Raw genomic sequence first — 22,712 nt, 5'->3', positions numbered from 1 at the left:
TACCCAGGCAGCAGCCGTAGTTCATAGGTTACTGCGTCCAATGGCAGGAGTGCACCCCTAACGAGGCCCTCCAGCTCTGCAGAGCCCAGAGTGGCAAGGATGGGAGGGCCACTGGGAGTGACAGCGAGTGCAGCCAGTCCTGCTTCCACTTCTTGGTTCCTCGGCACCTGTTTTCTTCCCCCTGGACACGGCAGCACATAACTGCCCCTGATTCAGCGCATGTACCGCTCCCTGGAGGAACGCCCAATCCTTACGGGTCTTGGCTTCAAGATGACATTTTGTAATCCCCAGCCAGGGATTCCCTTCAGGGTAGGGAATCGAAGCTTATGTACCCATGTAAACCCCTTCCTGTCACCTTTCCTGTCACCTTTTTCATGAATTTCAGACAAACATCTACACTAGCAAGCTTGATGTTGATGCCCGGATGTTCTAAAAGGACTTCTCTGTGAGGCTGGAAGCTTGTGGTGGTGGGGGTTGGGTTGTCCTCATCTTCATCATTCCAGTGCCTAGAACAGTTTGGGGACCCAATAAAGTTTTCTCGGACTCACTAGCTCTGAGCTCCAGCACTGGGGCAGCAGCTTGACAGGCACCAGGGACAGACAGGGAGAAAATGAATTGTCTGGCATCAGGGCAGTAGCTGGAGGGACAGTTTTCTCCCAGACAGATGTGCGGGCAGAGGCCATTGCTCCTTTCCTGAGCCCTCATCCCACAGAGCAGTCAGGCGCCTGTCTTATCTCTTCTTGACCCTTTAATCTTATGAAGTTTCCTAACAAAGCCTGATGCGATTTGCAAACGCATTGGTTTGCAAGTTAGTTGGGAAGAATTGGCGTATTTTTTATATTGGAGCATTGCATATATGTGCATGTCACATCTCTACATATATCCATGGCTTTCTTAACACATTTCATTACAAAATAATATTTTTATAATAATTATGAATAAAATATTTTTTAAAATATATTTTATTATTTTTTATATGCCTTGAACATTTTTGTTAGACTTATTTCTGGGAGTCTTGTAGTCTCTATGGCTATTATGAGTACAATAGTTCTATGTCATCTATAGCCTTCAGTTAGTTAGAGATTTTATTTATTTTACTTTGAGAGAGAGGGGAAGGGAAGGAGAAAGAGAGGGAGAGAAACATCAATGTGTGGTTGTCCCTCACGTGCCCCCTACTGGGGACCTGGCCCACAACCCAGGCATTTCCCCTGACTGGGAATTGAACTGGTGACCCTGTGGCTCACAGGCTGGTGCTCAATCCATTGAGCCACACCAGCCAGGGCTGGTTTCAGTTAGTTATTGCAGCACAAGAGACTACCGCAATTGTTGTGTTGATCTTGTATCCAGCAATCTTGCTGAACTCCTCTTTTTTCATATTTGGTCTGTAGATTCCTCTGGATTTTCTACCCAGACAGTCTTGCCATTTGAAAATAAGAATAGCTTTGCCTCTCCCTTTCCAGTTTGTGGACTTCTCCTTTCTTTTTTCTTATTACATTGGCTTGGCCCTCCAGTATTAGAGTGGCTGCTAGAGAAGACAGTGGCTTCCTTTCCTTTCCTACCCTGCATGGAGATGCTTCTAAAGGGTCATCCCTTATGTGACATGTGTAGTGTGTATTTGATAAGGAAATCCAATCAGGTTAAGTCAGTCTTCTTCTGCTTGTGGTTTTCTAATAGTTCAAACGTGTGACTGTTGAATATTGGCAGATTTTTTCCTGCAATTATTGATTAGCTTATGACTTGTCTCATGTATCTATTAAGGTGATATGTTATATCTTAGATATTACAGTGTACCCTGTTAGAGCTCCCAGATAAGCCTTTTTTAGTCATAGGTTTTTTAAATTCATTGTTCTCTTGAATTGCTAATATTTTTCAGGATTTTTGAAACCAGGTTCATAAGTAAGATTGGTTTGCAATTTTATTTTTTCTTATACTATCTTTGTCCAGTGTTGTACTAACCGCATAAAGTGAGCTTGCAATTATGTCTGAAATGATTTTTATGAAATTTGGATTATGTAGTTCTCATACTTTAATTTACTTGGAAACCTATTTGGGCCTACTTTCTTTCAGGAAGTAGGGTAGCCATGTGATTACTATCCTGAAATCATAACTGAACAGAAATTCAGATCGTATTCTCTTCCTTATTGAATTTTGATGTTGAAAATGTCAATATTTCTATTCTACTTAAAATGTTTTTAAAGTCCATTTAAGATAATATGTTTATCTTGAATTGCTGCTTTCATTTCACCTTTATATGCTAAACACTTTGTCATACCCTTTGTGACTTCTCCCTTTAATCTGTAAGTCATTTAGAAATTGAGTTTTAAGTTTATTAACACTTGGGGTTATTTGGACTGACTTTTGACTGTTGATTTTTGGGCTAGTGTCACTTTGGACACATGACCTGACATTTATTCTTTAAAATTGTTGAGGTCTCTTTGCTTCTCAGTTCATGGTCAAGGTTAATGAATTATTCACAGGAAAAGAATCTAGCTGTTTTTGAAGCATAGAGTCCTACCCATGACAAATAGATGGAGCTTGTTAATCTTGTAATTTAAATATTATACTCCGAGATAAAAGCATAAACCATAAAAAATGTTAAAAATATATTAAAAATCACCTTCTATTAACTTCGGTGTGATCTGTTTCATCTGTTTCTGGGAGAATCCTGTTATAGTCCCACTATGATTGTGGTTTTATCAAGTTTTCCTTATAATTCTGTTTTAGCTTTCCTTTTATATATTTCAAGGTTATATTTTTAGCTGCATCTAAGTTTGTTACTGCTTTCTTTCCTTGGCAGATTACAGATTGTTACTTTGATTATTATATGTTGTCTCTCCTTGCTTGATAAATGATTTTTGTCTTATTTTATTCTGCTTGGTTGCTTTTTGTTTGCCTGCAAGATCGTTTTAAATGCTGTCATTTTCAACCTTTTTAAATGTGTGAGGTGCGTGCATTTCCTTTAAACAGCTGGATACTTTTTAGTCCAATTTTAGTCTCTTAACTTTTCACAGGACGGTTTATTTACCTGTATTACCATGACTGATACATTTGAGTTTCTTTCTGTTCTCTTCTTTTGTGTTTAGTCCCTGTTGGTTCGCTGTCCCTTCCTTTGCTCTTTGCTTGGCCGTTCCCGGCCTCTGGATAGATTGATAATGGAGTTCATCACTCTGGCTCTGCTGCTGCTGCTAATGCTACACATCACGTTTCTCCTCTTTTGGTAGTCACCATAAGTGTTTAGTACTAAACTGTGATTTTTCCCGAAAACACTTTTAATTTTCACAACGGTGCTGTGGAATTGGAATTATCAGTTCCCCATATAAGTGAAAGATGTGAGGCTGAAATGGTGAAGCAAATTGCCCGGGATCATATAGCTTGTTAGTGGCCCAGGTGGATTTGAAATGGGAGGCATATCATTCGAAAGCCTGTGCTTTTCAAGTTGAACGCCATGCTGCTTAAAAGTGGTTAAGATCTCGTTAACTGGAAGCATCTTTTGTGGGCCACTGTTTTTCATAACGTTCTAAGTCAGCCCAGCTCCGCCGTGCAGCCGTCAGCAATGCACATTCTCTCTCCAGACCTCAGTTTCCCCCTCCCGGTGAAGCGGCTTGACGACCCCTCACAGCCTTTCCAGATCATATTTTTAAAGTGCTCGGGGAGATCCGTGACCGCAGACCTCCAGCAACTGCCCCCGTCTGCCTTTATGATGAATGGTGGAACAACGGAGGTTTAACTGTAGTTTTCCACGAGAACACTAAACGTTATAAACGTTATTTAGATGTATTGGTTAATTATTCACCAGTTTTATCTAAATTTGAATCTTTGTGCTGTCAAATGTGAACTTGCAGAATGACATTTGTCTCCCATTAACCTAATGAGCCATTCTGCCCTCCCCTGTAGCAGCTCATTATGAAGGGGAGGGTGGCTCAGTCTCAGAGTTTGTTGCTAGTTTTGTTTGCCATGATTCCTCTGGAAAAAAAAAGTGGTGGCAGCATTCTTAGGGTCTTTCTGGTGGAGAAGAGGGTAGAGTCTGAGCCATCCCCGATGCGTGGGCATGCGGACATCAGGGAACTTACGTACCTAATGCAAACTTGCCCCACAGGAGAATTAAAGGCACTTTAGGATGTGTGCCGAGCAAGAACAGACACACAAATAAGAAAGATGCCAAGCACACTGCTTGCGTGCAACCATGGTAAAGAACCTGGGCTGAGTGAGTAGGTTGGGGTTCTGGTTCTTGGAGGCTCTGTGGTACAGGGGTAAGAGACTTGCGTTCTGATGCTGAGCTGCCTGGGTTCAAATCCCTGCATGCATAGCCACGGCGTGACTCGGGCAGGTCACAACCCTTCTGATGCCAGTTTTGTCGGCCATACCTCTGTTTCCCCATGACAGCACACACTTAAGAGCCCCCTCAGCTCACGAGATGTGCCCTGGCCTCAGGTAGCTTCTCTCCTGTGCCCAGCCCTACCTGCATGCAGGGTACCCTCATGCCCATCACCCAGGCCCTTTGTGCGCTCGCAGTGCCTGCCCCTGGCGTCCTTCCTGAACCTCACCTGGCAAGGCCCTACTTATCTCAGGTGCTCCCCAGTCCTGTCGCAGCCTGAGCTGAGCCACGCTCCTCTGTGCTTCCAATACACTTTTCTTTAATGTAAAGAGCAAAACGTACATCTCTCACCGCCCGTTTTACTACAGTGACCGTTTCGCAGTCAGAAAAGCTGGTTCCTACCCTAACCCTGCCGCTCGTCGCTAGCCGGGTGACCTCGGGCAGAGTACTTCCCCTCCGTGAGCTTCAGCATCCTCATCTGCAAAACGGGACTCAATACCCCTCACCTCCGAGATTCATTACGAGGACTCAATGTGCTAATACCCATAAAGGATTTAGAACTGTGCCTGACACTTAGCCCTCCATAAGTGTAAGCTATTACCATCGTATAAAGGCAATAATAATAATAATGTCTATTGTTAAGCGATTGTCACAGGAGTTAAATGTAATGGCATGTGACAAAGGGACTGGCACAATGCCCGGTCCCCAGCTCAGCTCAGCAGGTGGGAATATGAATATATGTGTCTAACATATTATATATGATGTCACATTATGTATGTATAATCCCCAGCATTTATAACTTAACAAAGCAGTACCGCTGAGAACAAAGAGGCTATATTCGAAACCGGCGGCAGGGAACTAGTAACGCACAACCTCAAGGAGTAGTCAGGTCATCAGACAAAACCCATAATCCTTTATGTTTGCGAGGCGCTTGGCAGCATACAAAGTGCTTTCCGATCCATTGTCACGTCTGCTTTTTGTCTCATCTCCACACGGAGGACACGGATTTTTTTAACCTCTTCTTTCATAGACGAGGAAACTCGGGTTCAGAGAGATGACATAACTCGGCTAGTGCGCCTTCTGCTAGCAGGTGGTGAGCCAGGGTTTAGAGCCTCGGCCTCTGCATTCCTTCTAGAATATCCCTGATCATTCCGAGCACCGTAGGAAATGGTCGTACTTGGCCTAGAGGCACACGTGTCCAGGGGTGAGGTGTCTGTGCCTCACTTCCTTTCACACTCCCGCTCTGACCGATGGCGCTGTGCTCTGTCCTCTGGCCCCCTGAAGAGCAGGCTGCTGCTGGTTTCTCTCAGAGGCACTAACTCAGTGTAGAGTGACCGCTCTGTCTGCAGGGGTGACCGCAGTCCGTCGGGGTTTCATGGCAAGCCCCTGCACGACTGTGTCTCCCCGGGTTTGTCTGTCTGCATTGTTGGGGCTGGCAGTTGTCACCCTCCTGGCGCCAAGTTCAGGGTGTGGCTTCTTCAGGAGCCCTCGAAGCTGTCCGCCTGCAGTGCAGAGCCTGTAGATTCAGGGTTCTGTGGGGAAGGAATGTGCTCACCTCTTTGTAAGGCCCCTCTGCAGATGGGGAAACTGAGCCTCAGGGAGGAAAAGGGTCTTGTTCAAGGTCACGCAGTGAGAAGCATTAGCAGGATTCAAACCCAGAGAACTTGGACCCCGGCCACTGCTTTGCCGTCTTAGCTCACGAGTGCCTTCCCTTGGCTTCCAGATCGGCCATCGGGACTTTGACGTGGAGAAGCGTCTCCGGAGGGACCTCAGAAGGACTCACGCGCTGCTGTCAGATGTGCAGCTCCTTCTGGGGACCATGGAAGACGGCAAGACGTCGGTCAGCAAGGAGGAGCTGGAGAAAGTGCACAGCCAGGTGGGTGTCTCAGGTCCCCGCAGAGCTGGGCTGTGGAAGTGCTGCAGCCACGGAGGGGAGCGGATCTCCCTCCTGGGTACGGGTGTGACCGCCGTGCTGACCTGAGGTGGGGGACGTTGCTGAGGCTGGCGGGTCACATGGAGGTGGAAGATGAGGAGGAGGGGCTTATAAATGACTGAGGAGTCTTGCTCGCTTCTTCAGGACTGAGACTGGATGCATCTTGAGGGCCTGGGCAGATTAGAGCCCTCGGGCAGAGTGGCTGAGTGCATGTGTGCCTTTGTGCATGCCTGCGTTTGTTATGTTTGTGGGAGCGTGCGTTCGTAGGCACGTGTGTTTTACATATGTGGGAGTGTGCGTTCGTAGGTGCGTGTGTTTACATGTGTGGTAGCGTGCGTTCGTAGGTGCATGTGTTTTACATATGTGGGAGCGTTTGTTCGTAGGTGCGCACGTGTGTGTACATATGTACACTGCTAGGGCTGGGTGTGAAACTGATAGTAATAGTGCTAGTAATGCAAAGCCTATGTCTACCAACAATAACAAATAGTAGCCGTTTCACTGCCTATTGCAATGCCACTGATATCGATCACAAAATGATGTTGGTTGCTGCTGCCACCTGTTCAGGGTGCTGCACTGGGTTCTCAGGAGAGCTGAGGGAGATGAGGATCGTCACCTCCTTTTCACAGTGAGGTGACCCGCCCAGTCACACAGCTAGAAAATGGCAGGGCCAGGATTCGAACCCAGGTCTTGAGGCCCCACCATTCTGGGCTGCCTTAGAGGAGGTCTGGAGCAGCAGGTCTGAGGGCCAATGGGCGGTGAAGCCAGGCGGGAGTGGAGGACCTTGTGATACCTGCTGGTGTGGTCTGTGCCAGGTACGGGCAGTGTGGTCCAGGGTGGCAGGTGTTGAGAGGTGTCAGTGGGTCAGCTCCCACGGGGTGGTGGGAGCTTTGGGAGAGAGGTCCTAGGGTGGAACGGTGTAACAAGGCCTCAGGGCACGGGAGGCTCAGGCCTTGTGCCCTTGCAGTTCGTGTTACCCCTAAGTCACACACTCCCTCGGACAAACCACTGCTGAGTCCAGGCGTGGGGAGAGGGAGGGCATTTCCACCTGCCTTCACCACCTCACCCTCTCAGAGCATTGCCATCCCTCCCTCCTCCACCTCTGGTCCTCTGTCACGTGGCCTCGGCCATGCCACGTGGCCAGCAGCTTTTTATCTTCACAGGTTGTCCTCAGAAACTCAGATGGTAATCTGTGATTTTAGACTGACTCCTCAGCAAACCTGTGCTCTCCCGGGGGCAGGACTCTTATTCATGTCTGACGATACCCATGCAGTCCATTGCACACAATACTTAATAAAAATGCCTTCCCGTTGAAGTCAATGGACTCATCCACCTCCTTTAATAAATGAGGAAACCAGGGAACAGAGAGGGCAAGGAATTTGCCTGAGGTCACACAGCCACTTAAAGGTAGAGCCAGCTCTTGAAACTATGTTTCTGACCAAACCCAGTGCTCTTCCCTCTTCCTTCTGGAGAAGCTCCTGACTGGCAGCAGATCCCCAGAAAGGCAGTGGGAGGCAGCAGAGTCTAGCTCCAGGCTCTAGAAACAAGATCTAGAGCTTCCACTGCTCCTGTCTGTGGGGCCAGTTTCCCGTCTGTAAAAGGGAAGATTTCTGATAGAGATTATTAGCTAAAGTAGGAAAGCTTTTCTTAAAAAAAATGAAATCCCAGGCTTGATTCAGATTGGGCCAGTTTGTCCACTAATGCCTTTTTCCTTCTCAGACCCCCGCCCATAGACCCCCACCCAGGGCACTGTATGGCATAGTCGCCATGCCTGCCTAGTCTCCTCTGGGCCGGAACAGTTTCTCAGTCTTACCTGGCTTTTCATGACGGTTTCGAGGCGCCCCAGCCAGGCATGCTGTAGAATGTCCTCCAGGCTGGGTTTGTCTGCTGTTTCTCTCATGATCCCGCCAGGTTTAGGCGGCTTTGGAAAGAACAGCCCAGATGTGCAGCGCTGTTAAACCAGAAGGCACATCAAGGCCCTTCTCTCTGGGAGATTCTATGATTCTTAGCAGTTTCCTCAATCAGGGCACCCTCTTCTAGGGGGTCCACCCATCATGGCTTGTCCAGACCGTCCTAGTTCTAGTTCTGTGTCCTGGGCAAGCCCTCAGCCCCGGGCAAACCAGGGCTGGTGGTCACTCTGTTTTTCCCGTCTGTCTGGGAAACCAGGTGGGCGGCAGACCCTGAGCCTGCTGGTTTCCCGCAGGTGCACAGAGATGCCCACACTTCCAGACGGGGCCGGACGTCCAGGGCTCAGGCAGTCTCCGTAGTGGGGTCCGTGTGCTCTGCCTGCCTCCCACCGAAATATTCCCTATGCCACACCGGCCAGGGCTCCCCCTCCCCACAGGTGAATGTTCTAGAAAAGGAGCCATGGCGGTTTTGTTTCTTTTTCTTTTTTTCTTTTTCTTCATTTAGTATTCATGAGAAATCTCCCTCTGCTGGGTTAAAATGTGTGTTTTTAGAAAATAGTGGTATTTAATGAAGGCGCCTTGAGCTGAATCAAAGAGCTTCATTCTTCTGAAAGTCCTTCTTCCCAGTCTCTGCATCCGGCTCCTATCAAAGGGAATCCACAGCCTTGGCTTTCTGCTGCTGTTGTCATGGAAATTGTTACAAGGATGGGATTTCGTGGACCAGAGGTCAGGGTACAGTTGCTTTGTCTCCCAGCACACGTGGCCCGGATGCCGGAGTCGGAGCTAATCAAATAAAGCGATGCTGACATTGGGCATTGCTGTGTCTCCTCTGCGATGGATGGCATTTGTCCTTTACCTGAAGGCTCCAGGGACAGAGGCAGGGAGAGCAGACAGGAGGGGGAAGGGAGAGGAAGCTAAGTTTGCCACTGACTGCATCTCAAGTGTTGGGAATGGTGCTGAACAATTTCTTCCTTCCTTCCTTCCTTCCTTCCTCCCTTCCTCCCTCCCTCCCTCCCTCCCTCCCTCCCTCCCTCCCTCCCTCCTTCCTTCCTTCCTTCCTTCCTTCCTTCCTTCCTTCCCTCTCTCCCTCCCTCCCTCCCTCCCTCCCTTCCTTTCTCTCTTTCTCTCTCTCTCTCTCTCTTTCTTTCTTTCTCTCTTTCTTTCTCTCTTTCTCTCTCTCTCTTTCTTTCTTTCTTTCTTTCTTTCTTTCTTTCTTTCTTTCTTTCTTTCTTTCTTTCTTTCTTTCTTTCTTTCTTTCTTTTTCTCTCTCTCTCTACAGCACCTACTTACTCTTGTGTCAGGTGAGGTGATAAGTAATGGCAAGTAAGACAGGTGTGGTACCCTCCCTCATGAAACCTACATCTGATGGAAAAGAAGACAAGCAAACAATGATATAAATAAATAGAAATCCCCATGCCTTAATTCAGATTGGGGGGAAGTAAGTGGGGTTCTCGAGTAGGAAGTTGCAAGGGCTCTTGTTTAGCTTGGGTGGTCAGCTACGTCCCCCTAGGGGAAGTAAACGCAGGCAGGGACCGCCACTGCAGGGCCTGGTAGGTCTGGGTTTGGTTCCGAGGGTGGTGAGAAGCTGCTGGGAGATTTTGAGCAGAGTGACATGCAATCCACGTTTTAGAGGGTGACTGTTCTGTGTGGAGAATGGGTGAGGAGGGGGTGAGTTCATGGCCTTTGGGGCCGGAGGCAGTAGTCACCTGGATTAGGTGCTGATGGAGAGGGCCAGAAGGGACAAACTGGGGGTGGGTTTGAAGTCGACGGGCTTGCAGGTGGTCTCGGCAGCAGCCATAGTAAGTGCATTAGAAACAGTCCCCACCACAACCCTAGGAGGGAGAGATTTCCATTGTGACCCGTTCTACCAAGAGGACGCAGGCCCTGAGAGTCTGGTTTACCCAGGAGCACACAGCGATGGACCGTGTCTGCAGGCTGTGGGCGCCAAGAGGGTTGGGCCCATGCAAGAGGGTTGGGCCCGTGTAAGTTGGTTTGCGTGATGTGGGTTCTGTTAACATTGTGAAGCACCTACTGCGTGCCAGGCTTTTCCAAGTGTCTCGGGGTTCCCCAAAACTCGACTGCATGTCAGATAACTTACCCACGCAAATCACAGATTTCTGGATCCCATCCACCACGTGTTCTTTTTTTTATTTGTTTGTTTTAATCTGGGTTGGGATCAGCATTTACATTTTAAAACAATTACACCAAGGGATTCTGATGCTGGTCTTAGGACCAACCTTTGGAAATCATGGGCCTCATTTATCCCTCGAAACAACCTTTCTCTGTTCTATGGCAATACCTCTGTTTTGCTGATAAGAAAACTGACAGTGAGGTGATACCAACTGTTTTGTTAACTGATTTTAAAATTAAATTTGGAGTCAAGAGAACTGGATCCAGCCCTGGCCAGGTAGCTCCGTTGGTAAGAGCATCATCCCAATATATCAAAGTCGCGGGTTTGATCCCTGGTTGGGGCACATACAAGAAGCAACCGATGAATGCATAAAAAAAGTAGAACAACAAATCGATGTTTCTCTCCCTCTTTCCTTTTTTTCTCTCTCTCTAAAATCAATCAATAAACAAAAAATTAAGAGAGCTGGATCCAGCACTTGCTAATTCTGTGACATTCAACAAATGACACGACCTCCTCAAGCCCTTTTCCCAAAGCTGAGTGGCATTGCTTGATGGCCCAGGTGCTTGTGTGGGCGGGTGAGGTCAAGCTAGCGAGAGCTTCAGAAACTTGAACACACACTTACAGCTCGCTAAGCGTGGCCTCGATGGGTTGACTCCAGCAGGGTGTGGACGAGGGGATGTGTTTGAATGCACCTATTAGAAAATCACAGGCATTCAGCAAACAGTGATTTGGTCTCTGCTCTGGGATGAATTCAAGGCCAGACTGCAGGGAAAGGAGGAGACAACAGGGTCCCTACCCTCGGGAGACAGACCTAGGAGCAGGCTACAGCCAAGCAGGGTGATGAGCTATCTATTGGTGGAATGTCGGAGTTTAGCTGAAGAGAACTTTGCCTTTCCTTTGGCCGTGGGAGAGGAGCTGGTGGCTTCCGCTGTCCCCTTAAATATGGAAGTGAATTGCTGGTTAGTAAGATGCACACAGCCATTCTAGGAAACCACAGAGCCTGAAGGGGTAGGGGCACGTACATGCATGAAGTCTGTTCCATCTCGCACGAAGTTGCCGCGGGTTAAGAACAGAGAGGGCGCTGTCGGTAATGGAGGCTGGAGCCAGCACGCCAGAGTGTAGTGAGCCTGGCTAAGCAGTTTGGGCTTTGGTGATAGGCAGTCATAGCCAGCTTCCTTGTAGAAAAGGGCATGGTCAGACTGCTTGTAAAAAATGGCAGGATTCTAGCTCTAGCTGCAGCACCGATGGGTGGCAAGCCAGCTCAGCTAGAGGCAGGGAAGGGCCCCTGAGAGAGCCTCTCCCAGAATCCCTGCATGCTGCCCAGGGGGCCCAGATGCCCATGGCCCCACCACTGAGAATCCTGAGAAAGTTATTTGGCTCTTCCTGCCCAGGTCCCCCCATTGGCAGCCTCAGCTCTGTCTCAGTCACTATCTCAGGCTTGAGACCCTGGAGATTAAACACAAAGACTCCTGGGGCCAGGCAGCAGAAAAGACACCTCTTCAGATTCAGATCCTGCTTCTGCTACCTTAGTGGTATGAGTTTGGGGCAAGTCACTCCGCCTTTCAGAGCCTCCCCTTTCTCTCCCAAAAAGGGGGTGATATTCCTAACTTACTGGGCCGACATAAAGGACCCCAGACCGTGGCTTTGAAACAATTCTCTGCATTCAGAACTATGAGACACTATGTTAAGATCCAGAGTGTCCCCGGCGCCCCTGTCCCGCACGCCAGTGTCGCCTGTCAGCAGACTTTGGCTTCTGCACCCAGGATTTTGCGGGACCTCTTGAGACAGGTAGTTGCGGCATTTTGTCGGGTTATCTAATGACACCTGTTCTTTAGGCACCAATTACTAATTAATTCCCATGGAATGTTTCCACTGGAAACAAACTAATCTGGAGACAGAAGCAATTCCAACAACCAAGATATATAATTGAGATAATTGCTGCACATAAATAACATCTGGGAGCCGCAGGTGCTGGCACCTGGCCCCGCGGAGAAAGTGCAAGATCGTGTCTGCTCCAGGGCAGGGGTGGCTTTATTTTATTTTATTTTTTTAATTTGATTTATGCCTTTGACCTTTGTCTCCTCCCCAAAGGAAATATGTTATTTGATTTTTGTTCAGTAGAGAAGAGTTTGCACTGAACTCTTTCATTGTTGGATTAATTCAGGCTGGGGGCTGTCTTCACCCCTTCCTGCTAAGAGCAAAGCTGTCACCAAGTCTGAGTCACTGTACCCCCTAAACAGCTCTTGAATCCATCCCCTCCTCCCTCTCCCCTTGTCACACACACCACCTGTGTCTCACGTTTAGCCTCCTCTCAGGTCTGCTGGCCTCTGGTCTTGCCCAAGCCATCTTTCTGCCCCCTGATCTTTAGAGACAGAATTTTAACATTTAAACACAATCTGGACTCTGCGGGTTTAAGATCCATCAGTGAGTGGCCTTTCAGTGCCCCAGGATACAGCCCTTGAGGATGCATAGTTAGCCCTCCTGTCAGCCCTGACCAGAGCTCAGAGCAGCTTGGGGTCCCCCACCACATCCTCCCCCCTCCACCTTTGCCCACGCTGCGTTCTCTGCTGGGCTCTTGCTTGTTCCTTTTGGAACCTCTTCACCTCGTGAACAGTCACCCTCTGAACTAGGGTCTGGGCATCGTCTCCGGTGTTACCGCTGGCCCCTGGACACTGGGGGATGGCCCTGCCTCGCCTCTCCTCTCTGGGTCTCCTGCATTGGCCCCTAGGATAGTACCTATCATTTTATCAAAATTACCCCCTTGTCTGTTCTCCTCCTTACCTTCCAAAGCCTTCAAAGCAGGGCCTGGAATGAGTGAACATGTTAAAAGACTTGCCCCCAAATCACAAAGGTGTTTTGAACCCACAGAGTCCGACATCAGTACCCGGGAGTGTAAGAACCACCTCCCAGAACCGCTGCCGTCTCCGGGCTCACGTCCCGGCTGGAGGCCCCTCTTTAGGGGGATTCTGGCTCAGCTCCAGGCTTACCCTGGTGGGCCCATCAGACCTGGTATGCCTTCCAGACAATGAACTCCTGGGGGGCAGTTAGGTAGCAGTCTGAGGCCCCCCACCCCCCAATTACTGCACAGAAGACGGATAGCCCTTGATTCATCCCCAGTGCCTTTAATGGAGACATTTGTCACCAGGTGTCACCCACGCTTCCATGAGACATTGAAACTAATGAGTGAGCTCTGGACAGATGACCCTGGTGGGAGTCTTTTGTGCCAGTGAGCGAGCGAGCGGCTTCAGAGCCCTCGCCCAGCCAGGAGCCACGGGACAGCCAGCCCGGGCCTTTTATTTGAAGAGGCTTTTTCTTTTTAAAGATTAGGTGGAGTGAATTGATTCAATATTAACATAACCTCCTGTCAGAGGAGATAAAGCCCAAGTTGTAATTGGTTAAAACCATGGTTATTGTGGGCCTGCTCACCCCACAAATATTGACACTCCCAGTGCTGTGATGAATGAAGCCAGAAGAGGCTGGTCCCATCCAGGGCAGGGGAAGCCGCCTCTGTGTCCCCCCAGGAGGGCCTGCTACAGCTGAGCTCGGGGAGCCTGGCCCCCTGAGCAGTGCAGACGCCCACCAGGGTAATAACATCCACCGTAACAGCAACGATGCTGCCGGCGCGCAGCCCTTGTTGAAGCTGTGCCGGGCACTGAAGGAGCGCTTAGAGGCCACGCCCTAATTTTCTCCCCAAACCCCCGCGCTTGTAGTGAGTTCCATGAGTGGGGGCCTTGGCAGTTGGGGGGCCCGAGGGTAGGAGTGCGTCTGCATAGAACACATGCTCAGTGAGTGAGCAGGGTCTGCCGGGAAGGGCTGTGACCCTCCACGGGGAGCAGCTAGTATTGGGTCCATGTTATGCAGGAGGAAGCGCAGCATAGAGGAGATGCACCGAAAGTCACAGAATATGGTGGGGGAGGCGGGCTGGGATTCTAAAAATTAATTCATTGTGAATTTCAAACTTAGAGAAAAGTTGCAATAGGCGAAGGATTCTTATATGTCCTCCACCCAGATTCATCAATTTTTAACGTTTTGCCTCGTTTGCATCATCGTTCTCTCTCTGAATTACACTTTCTGAATTATTTGAAAGCAAGTTGCAGACACAATGCCCCTTTATCCTAATCAAAATCAGAACACTTAGCATTGATGAAATGCCGATTTCTAACCCAGGGGTCGGCTCATTATGTCCCTCGGGCCCAATCCAGCCCACTGCCTATCTTTATTTATATTTTTAAATTACAGCTTGTGAGCTGAGAATGCTTTTCACATTTTTATTTTTATTTTTTTTTGCATTTCACATTTTTAAATGGCTACATTTAAAGTGGTTCTATAAGTACATATGTACATTTTTCAATTTCCCCTCTTGGTCTGCAAAGCCTCACATTTTTACTATCTGGCGCTTGAAGAAAATGTTTGACGACTCTTGGTATTTTCTGCTGACTCTTCGTATTCCGCCCATTGCCCCATTTATGTTATTTACAGCATTTTTTCCTCCCTTTCCAGGAGCCGGGGTGCAAAAGGGCTAGCGTTCAGTTTTCATGATGCCGTAGAGCAGAGGTGGCAAACACAAGGCCGAACCCGACCCTCCCCCTCGTTTTATGCAGCCTGGTACCTTGTTTCTATCCAGCAACAGTGCCGAGCTCTTGCTTAACTGTTAAGGAGTAGTTACATTTATACAGTCCTGAAATCACATTCCTCCCTCTGAAGACAACCGTGAGGCTGATGTGGCCCCCCGTGAAAATGAGTTTGACACAAGGCCCTAGAGCCTCGGTCTTTCTTTGTATTTTATGACACTGGCCTTTCTGGAGGGCTCAGGCCAGTCACGTTGAGGAGTGGTCCTCCATTTGGGTGAACTGGACTTTGAACCCCTGTCTTTCTCAGTTCAGAGCCTTGGGGATTCGTGCGGGTCAGAGGGCAATCCCAGGGCACAGGAGTTCTGACTTTATAACCAGGAAAGTCCCAGGCAAACAGGGATGGACTGGTCACCCATCCCAGAGCCAGCGTCTCCAGCACTCAGCGATCCAGGGACGATGAAAGGGCCCCTGGCCCCGCAGAAAGGCTGGTTCTTAAAGGTGCCCGGTGGGTTTAGGAGAGAGGGTAACGAACCAGATGCCAGTCTAGGAGCCTTTCCTCGATTATCTGCTCGTGTTGCATTTAGATGAATTGTCACCACCTGCATAGCGTGGCCCCGTGTCTTGCTCTTCCTCCCCATTTATGCCTATGAGAGTCACTTGGTATCATTATATGCCACAGTTGGCTTATCCTCCTGCTATTCTATGAGACTTCTGTCACTGTTGATCCATTTCGCTATTGATGGACATGCAAGTGGCCTCCAGATTTTGGTTATTGTTAATTGAGCCCCTGTGAACATTTTTTCATGTTCTTTGGTGGGGTGGGGGCACGGGTGTGCATTTCTGTAGGGCGTACGCCTAGAAGTGTGGTCTCTCTGGATGATAGTGCCCGCGTTTCTTTAGCTGTAGTAGACACCAGTGGTTTCCCGGTGTCTGTAGACGTGCACACTCCTGCCAGCGGCATATGAGAATTGAACGTGAGTGTGAGTAGCTGAACGTTCTGGGGGACTGAGCATGCTGCTGCAGGATGGTGGGGCCGCCTTCCTCAGGGGTCAGCCCAGGCCTCTCGGTCCAGCCCTCCAGTTTGCCATCGATCTCAAATGGGGGCTTCAGGGCTTTCTTTTGTAAACTGAGGAAGAGCTGAACTCTCCTGGTACTTTTCCTGCGCGTGTGTGTGTATTTTCTGTTTTGCGAAAGATCCTCGTTATTAAAGGGACACCTCCGCAGAATGCCTGCTGCCTTGACCACCACCTGTCCAGGACTCAATGGGGCTTCCCTCATTTGTCCCAAAGTGAGCTCCTTCCCGTGCTGGAGAAAGGGATCCACTTGGGGACCCAGGCTTTGCTGAGCACGTCTGTGGTCACTCTCTGTCCAGGCCATCAGGTCATCTCCTCCCGCAGGGGAGGGTCCTGCACGCATGGCCCCTTGTCCTTCCTACGGAGCCCCCAGTGTCTGGGTCAGAGACCCGTGCTGGAGAGGAGCCAGGGAGCAGCCTGGCAGTGATAGCTTCCCTAGGGGTGTTTGGGGTTCAAATGGGCAGCATAGGGCAGGGCTGCTCAGGCTGCAGATGCACGCAGACCGTTGTCAGGGCCGCTTAGTGATGTTCTGAGCTGACTTTTTGGCCTGGCTGCCCTCAGTGTGAGCCTGTGGAGCCCCTACCTTGTGGGGCAAGAGCTGAGCAAGCTCCCGGTGGCCTCTAGGAGCCCACCGTCTCTGGGCTCACAGATCCTGTGCTCTTTAGGGCAACGGTGGGGTGCTGGACCAAGGGGTGCTGGAATACAATACAAGAGGATGGTGAGTGGGGTGGGGGCGGGGAGGAACTTTTCTGAGCACGTTATCCCACTGTTCTAAGTTTGGGGGTTTTTCTTTCTCTGGAGGGCACCAGTGCACCCAAAGCCATTGCCACCAGAGGGGACACCGCAAAGGAAATGTTTGAAGTCTGTTCAATCATGTAGGGCCTGGGCAGTCCTCAGGGCCCATAATGCAAAGCCAGGCAAGACCCTGACCCCCTCAAAGAAAGACTTAAAGCCAGTGCAAGGAGCCCTGCTTTACTCCGAAGGTGGTGAGGGTATGTGCCTCGGGCCTTACAAGAAAAGCTATGGATTTAAGAGACATCCCAGTCCCAGATCTAGAATCTGGCCCCATTCACCATTTATTAGCTATGTGACCTTGGCATGGTAACTCACCTCTCTGATCTTCAGCTGTCTCGTCTATAAAATAGCAAAGAAAATATGTATTTCACAAAGTTGTTACATATTGCAAATTAACATATGCCCAGGAAGCATTAACAGAGAGTAGTTAATGATTATTCTACTATTAATATTGTTATTACTCTGAAGAAGATGGAAACAATAAATTCTCAGATGCATCAATAAATGATGGCCCTCTGGCACAGTGTAAGGACAGTTATGGAATGTTTGGCATAAGCGCCCAGAGTTGGAGATCAAGGGCACTCGCAGTAGCCACCATATGGTCTGAGGAAGTTTCCCTTTGGAGCCCTTTGTCATCCAACTTCTGAGCCAGAAGACAGACCAGTGGTGGGCCTGGCCTGACGTTTTTAATGCATTTGCATTTAGCAAATTTGTCTGCTCTCAGGGCTGCCTATAGTTTGAGCTGTTGGTGATTCCCTCCGGGGAAAGTCTTCCTGCTGAAGGTTAATTGTGCTGAGTGCCCTGATGGGATATCAGGGCCAGGGATATGTTGACATTGGCCACCGTCTCTCAGAGCACCCCTGTGGCATTTGCACTGCGGTATTTTTAAATCCTCCGGGTTGTTCGACCAGACCCGGAAACCCATGTTCTAACCACTCTGCTGAAATATCAGTTTTTCCTCTCCCCGTTTTGTTCCATATGTCAAGCCAACTCATCTATAGCTTAATAAGAAGTTCAAAGCAAACATTGTACCCAGGTATTTAAAGCCAGCAGATGGCTTCACATGGGAAAGTAATGCTATTCATCGGCTTGTAGTTGATGTATATGTGATAGGAATCTCAATTGCCCTCACACTGAATGAAAGGACGTGGGAGTTGGGGAGAGAAAGCCAGAGATGAACTCAGCAATAGAGAAAAGACTTGTGTGCAGAGGGGCTGTGTGGTGGCCCAGAAATCATCTGGAGTCTCGACTGGAATCTGACCTTGAGCAAGTCACTTCCCCTGCCCAGGCTGCAGTTTCTTCCTTTGTAGCAAGATGAGGGCTGACTCCTCCTTTGCAGGGATGCTGTGGGCGACAGTGATGATGAGCACCCGGGGGCCCACACGGTCAGTGCGGAAGGGATCTGGCTCCCTTGAGCATGTGGCGGGGGAATATTTACCCGTTGTGGGGTGGCGTCCAGACACAGAGTCGGTAAACAATAGAGGGTTGTTATTCTAGCACAGGGTTCTGGGCAGAGCTGCTTTCATCCACCTTTGGGCAGAGTAGCACCAGCAAACACTGTCAGTGGCGGTTCTGAGTGTTTGCTCTGTGGCCGACACCGTGTATGAGTGCTCTCCTCTGACATCCTTGGTCATCCTGTACTGGGGTTCCAGGTGACAGCAACCCAGCTCACATTGGCTCAAGCAGAAAAAGGGAAGTTACTGGCTAAAATATTTTAAAAGTTCTGAGGCTAAGACTGCCTTCAGGAATGGCTGGATCTAGGTGCTCCAGTGATATCATTAAGAATGTGTCTCCTGCTTTAGCAACCTCGATGTCCCCCTTGCAGTCTAGGCACTCTCTTCCTTCTCATTGGGAAGAGGGTTCCCAGGCACTCCAGGCTGACATCCCGCATCAGAAAGAGCTAACATGTTTCCACAGTCCCGGCAAACATCCCGGTGTCAGCCATACTGTTATCCTACAACCAACTAGTACGGCCAGCAAGAGCTGGGGCTCTGATTGGCTATGGCTGAGTCAAATGCATCTTCTAGGGACTTGAGCGGGGAGGGTCAGCCCCATCAGAACCACATGGCGGCTGGGTGCTTCCTGCAGGGAAGATGGGACGGATGCTGCTGTAGGAAGAAAGACGAACAGACACTGTGTAATCACATCACCAGTTCCCCCCCACAGAGCCTGTGTGGCGGGCACATCTGTTACAGAAGGAGCGCGGTGTAACAGCTCAGAGGGGAACTCGGTGGCCAGGCCACCTGTGTTCGTACGCTAGCTTGCCACTTAGTCCCTGTGTGACCTCCAATAAGTCACCTGACCTCTCTGTCCCTCCGTTTCTATAACTGTAACAGCAGGGATGGCTATTGGCCGCACCTCAGCATAGCGTTGTGAAGGTCACGTGAGTCGTTGCACGCAAAGTGTTCCGGGCCGGCCCAAGGAAGGGCTTGTCGTCACAGCTTGCATGGGCAGCATCCTCCAGGCTCGTGTGCAGCTCACGCCGCTGGACGCCGTAGTCCCCAAGGCACGTGAACCATTATTTCTCCCACTGTGTGAATGTGTATTGATTTTTACAGGAAACAAGATTTGGAAGAGAAAGAAAAACATGACTGTATCCAAAAATTGTCTGGGCGTATTGTGGGTCCGGTCACACAGTAGGTCTGGAGAGGGACGGAGGGCTTTATCTCCACCCATCCCTCTCTGCCCCGTGTTGTGCAGGCCTGACGCAAGCCCGAGATGACCTAAGCTTTTGCCGTGCACAGGGGACACAGCTGTACTCAGCGTCCTGCTGTCCTGCTCAAGGAGCGCGAGCCGCTCTCTCCCCCATTTGTGAGTGGGGAAGCCGCCGCTCAGGGAGACCAGTCACCTACTCGGCATCGCAGACTTGTAGTCGACGAGTCCATGGAAACGTGCCGGTGACTTGGAGCTGAAAGCTGTGAGGTGGCAGCTGCCACCTGGGGTCCTCGTTGCCACCCTGGCTGCTAGGCATGGAGAATAGCCCCCAATAACCTCTTCTGAGGGACCACCTGTCAACCAGCTGTCCTCATGCCCCTGTGCTCTCTGCCACACCGGGACTTCCTCCCAGGAAGGCAGCGGAGGGCAGGGTCACGCCGCCGAAGCTTGATGTCGGCTCCAGTGTGACTTGCCACCCGACTTCATAAAAACATCAGTCAAGCCGCCTCCGTATGGAAATAATGTGCAGTGAGTTATTCTTCCGCCAGGTCGTCCATAACGAAAATCAGCCCGAGATGGCCCTGTATTTCTTCCCGCTCCCTAAAAGGGTAATAAATTGAAAATTTTTAAAGCTTGGCATTAAGACGACTTGTCAGCAGCAGCCCAGAGCCTGCCCAGTGGAGGCCTGGGGCTGGGGGATTTCTGGTCGGGCCCAACCAGATCCTAGGAAAATCCGGGCCTGCTGGGCCTGTGTGCCTCTGGGGCGGGCACCCCACCCCGCCCGCTCCCAGTCTGCCAGGAAGCCTGGGCGCCGAGGCCCTGCCCCTCCAGGTGGTGTGACCTAGACAGGCTGGACTCCCCGCCATTCTTCTCGCCTCTAAAATGGTGTTATAAACCCCATTTCTCAGGCTGTGAAGAGTTGTGAAAAGGATGAATAAGAGCACCACCACCGATACTTTTCTGGCGGTTTCTCATGGCTAGGCACTGTGCTAAAGCGTGCTAATGTTTTCACTCATTCGTCCTGCAGAGGTCCTGTGGTCAGCTCTCCCCATTTCACAGACGCGGGAACTGAGGCACAGCCAGCGTGAAGTGGCTGGCTGGGAGGGGCAGAGGGACCAGGTCTGGCCCCAGTGCCAACTCTGACCTCCACACGTGCTGGACTCTGGCACCGGGCGAGCAGCAGTGCGTGTGGCGCCTTCCCCTTCCCTTGGGGATGAACTCATTCACCTCCAGACGGCTCCCATAACGGCGTGCTTCCTTGGGCCGCCTCGCTGATTCCAACTCCGGGTTCTGGCAGTCCTCTCTGACTTGCCTGCCTCTCCCTGTGGAGTCCTCAGCTGGCGGGTTCTGGCCGTCACGGCGCTGCCCGAGTGGCTTCCCTTACAGCACCGAGCCACTAAGCTAGCTGCTGTCTCTGCTGTTGAATTCTGCCCTTTAACCCCTCCTGCCTGTGTGGTCAGACTTTCCCAGAAGGGCCGTGGGGCCCAGCGAGGAGGAGATCGGGCTCCGGGGTCGGACCAGCTAGGCTTCCCTACTGACCCGCTGTGTGGCTGTGGGCATCCCTTCCCCTCTGTGAGCCTCAGTTTCCTCCTCTACTGATTGGTCCTAAGGGTAGCACCTTTGCCCTAGAGGTGTTGTGGGGCTGCTTTTTGAAGCACAGAGCCCTGGCAGTGGTCCCCAAGCACCAGTAGCAGGTGCGGTCATTAATGCCCAACCCATCATCATGGCCAAGATAATCCTATCTCCAACCCAGCGTGAGCTAGAAGTCCGCCAACAGCTCTCCCTGCTCGCTTCAGGGAGACTGGGGGAAGGAAGGAGCCTGTCTGGACCACACACCCTACACCATCTGTAAAAGGGCGTTAAAACAGCCTTCTTTACTCCAGTGGCTGTGAGGACCATGGCATCGTGCTGATGAAACCCTCTGCTGACGGAGCCACCGAGCAGAGGGGGCTGCTGGCATCCTCTCTGGCTCTGCCCTGACGGGTTTCTTGCAATGGCTCTCACCAGCCTCCTGGCCCTGGGCCGAGCCACGCGGCCTGGCAGCGGCGCCCTGCGTGATGCCTCTCCCCCCCACTATTAGTTCTCTGACATCATCTCCCACGATGGCCCATCTGTCGCTGCCTACCTAGACCTTTAGTTCTTCACGCTCCCCCACTGTGAGATCCTTCCCTTTCCCTCCACTGCCACTCTGATCAGAGCACCTGTACCCCCTCCTCCCTGGAGGGTGACAGCAGTGTCCTCACCAGCGCCTTATTTTCAGTCTTGTCCCCTGAAGCCAGAGGGAGACCATGCCACCCTCCTCCTTAGAAGCCAACGGTGGTTACCCTGCACACTGAAAATAAACCTGATCTTTGCGGCCTGGCTCACCAGCACTATCTCCTCCTGTCCCTCTCCGTCCAGCTGTCCTGCCACACTGGCTGGCTTTCTGTTCCTCAGCACCAAGTCTTTCCTGTTCCTGCCCCAGGGCCTTTGCACGTGCTGTTGCCTCCACCCAGGGCTAGCTTACCCCTAAATCTGCACATGGCTGTCCGTCTCCTTTGTGTCTTGTAGGTGTTAGCTCGAATGCCTCTCCTTGGTGAGGCCTCTGACTCCTGCATGAATCAAGGGCTGGGGTGGCCCTGCCTGCCTGCAGGGTGGTGGGGAGCCCTTCCTTCCACCTCCCTGCCTCCCCGCGACCACTGGCAGGAAGATAAGGCTGTGCCTGACTCCTTGTGTCCTCTGCCCATTACACTGTAACAATGCCAGTCACCTCCCCTCTCTGCACATCATTTCTCTCAGTGTGTCTCAGTCCCTCCTAATCACGGAAGGAGGTGGACCCTGAGCCTTCTCCAACAGGCTCTGCTCTGAGCCCGAACACAGGAATACGTCGTTCTCGAGGTCTCAGAAATAGGTTTTGTGGGTGATGGTGGCTGGTAGTGGGTGGGGCTGGAACTGGAGGTGCCAGTGTGAGGAGCCTGTGGGACTAGGCCAGCATCTCTATTTCCCCACCTGTCACCCCAGTAAATGCCATAACTGTTTTTAAAATGGGGATATTAGCAGTATATACCTCACGGATCTGAGGTAAGGACTGAAAGAGAAAACGCAGGTAGACCCGTTAGCGTGGTGCTTGGCGGTTATAATCGAGTGAAGGGCTGCCTCCCTTTTCCCCACGTTCCACTGTCATTATTATTCTCACAGCTGGGCTGAGCTCCTGGACACTCTGAGGGAGACATTCTCTGCCCAGTTTGGAAGGAGACCCAATGATCCCGGGCTCTGCCCATACAGCACCCCCCACCTTGGCCGGTTGTTGTGGGGTGACTTTGCCTTGACTCCACTGTTTTCCTTTTTGTAGGTCA

The 22,712-nt window shown here is 50.6% G+C and overlaps 1 protein-coding gene across 1 annotated transcript in view; it reads left to right on the top strand.

The window, feature by feature from the left end:
- Window positions 1-22,712, top strand: part of MYO18B (myosin XVIIIB) — a 219,972-nt gene that overhangs the window by 127,519 nt on the left and 69,741 nt on the right. Inside the window, exon 34 of the mRNA XM_053928945.1 lies at window positions 6,039-6,191. Coding sequence (XP_053784920.1) covers window positions 6,039-6,191 — 153 coding nt within the window. The remainder of the gene's footprint in view (window positions 1-6,038; window positions 6,192-22,712) is intronic.

The sequence above is a fragment of the Desmodus rotundus genome, chromosome 7 (assembly GCF_022682495.2).
Source record: "Desmodus rotundus isolate HL8 chromosome 7, HLdesRot8A.1, whole genome shotgun sequence".
NCBI lineage: Eukaryota > Metazoa > Chordata > Mammalia > Chiroptera > Phyllostomidae > Desmodus > Desmodus rotundus.
The sequence above is the reverse complement of the archived record's forward strand: the minus strand, read 5'-3'. Positions and strand labels throughout refer to the sequence as shown.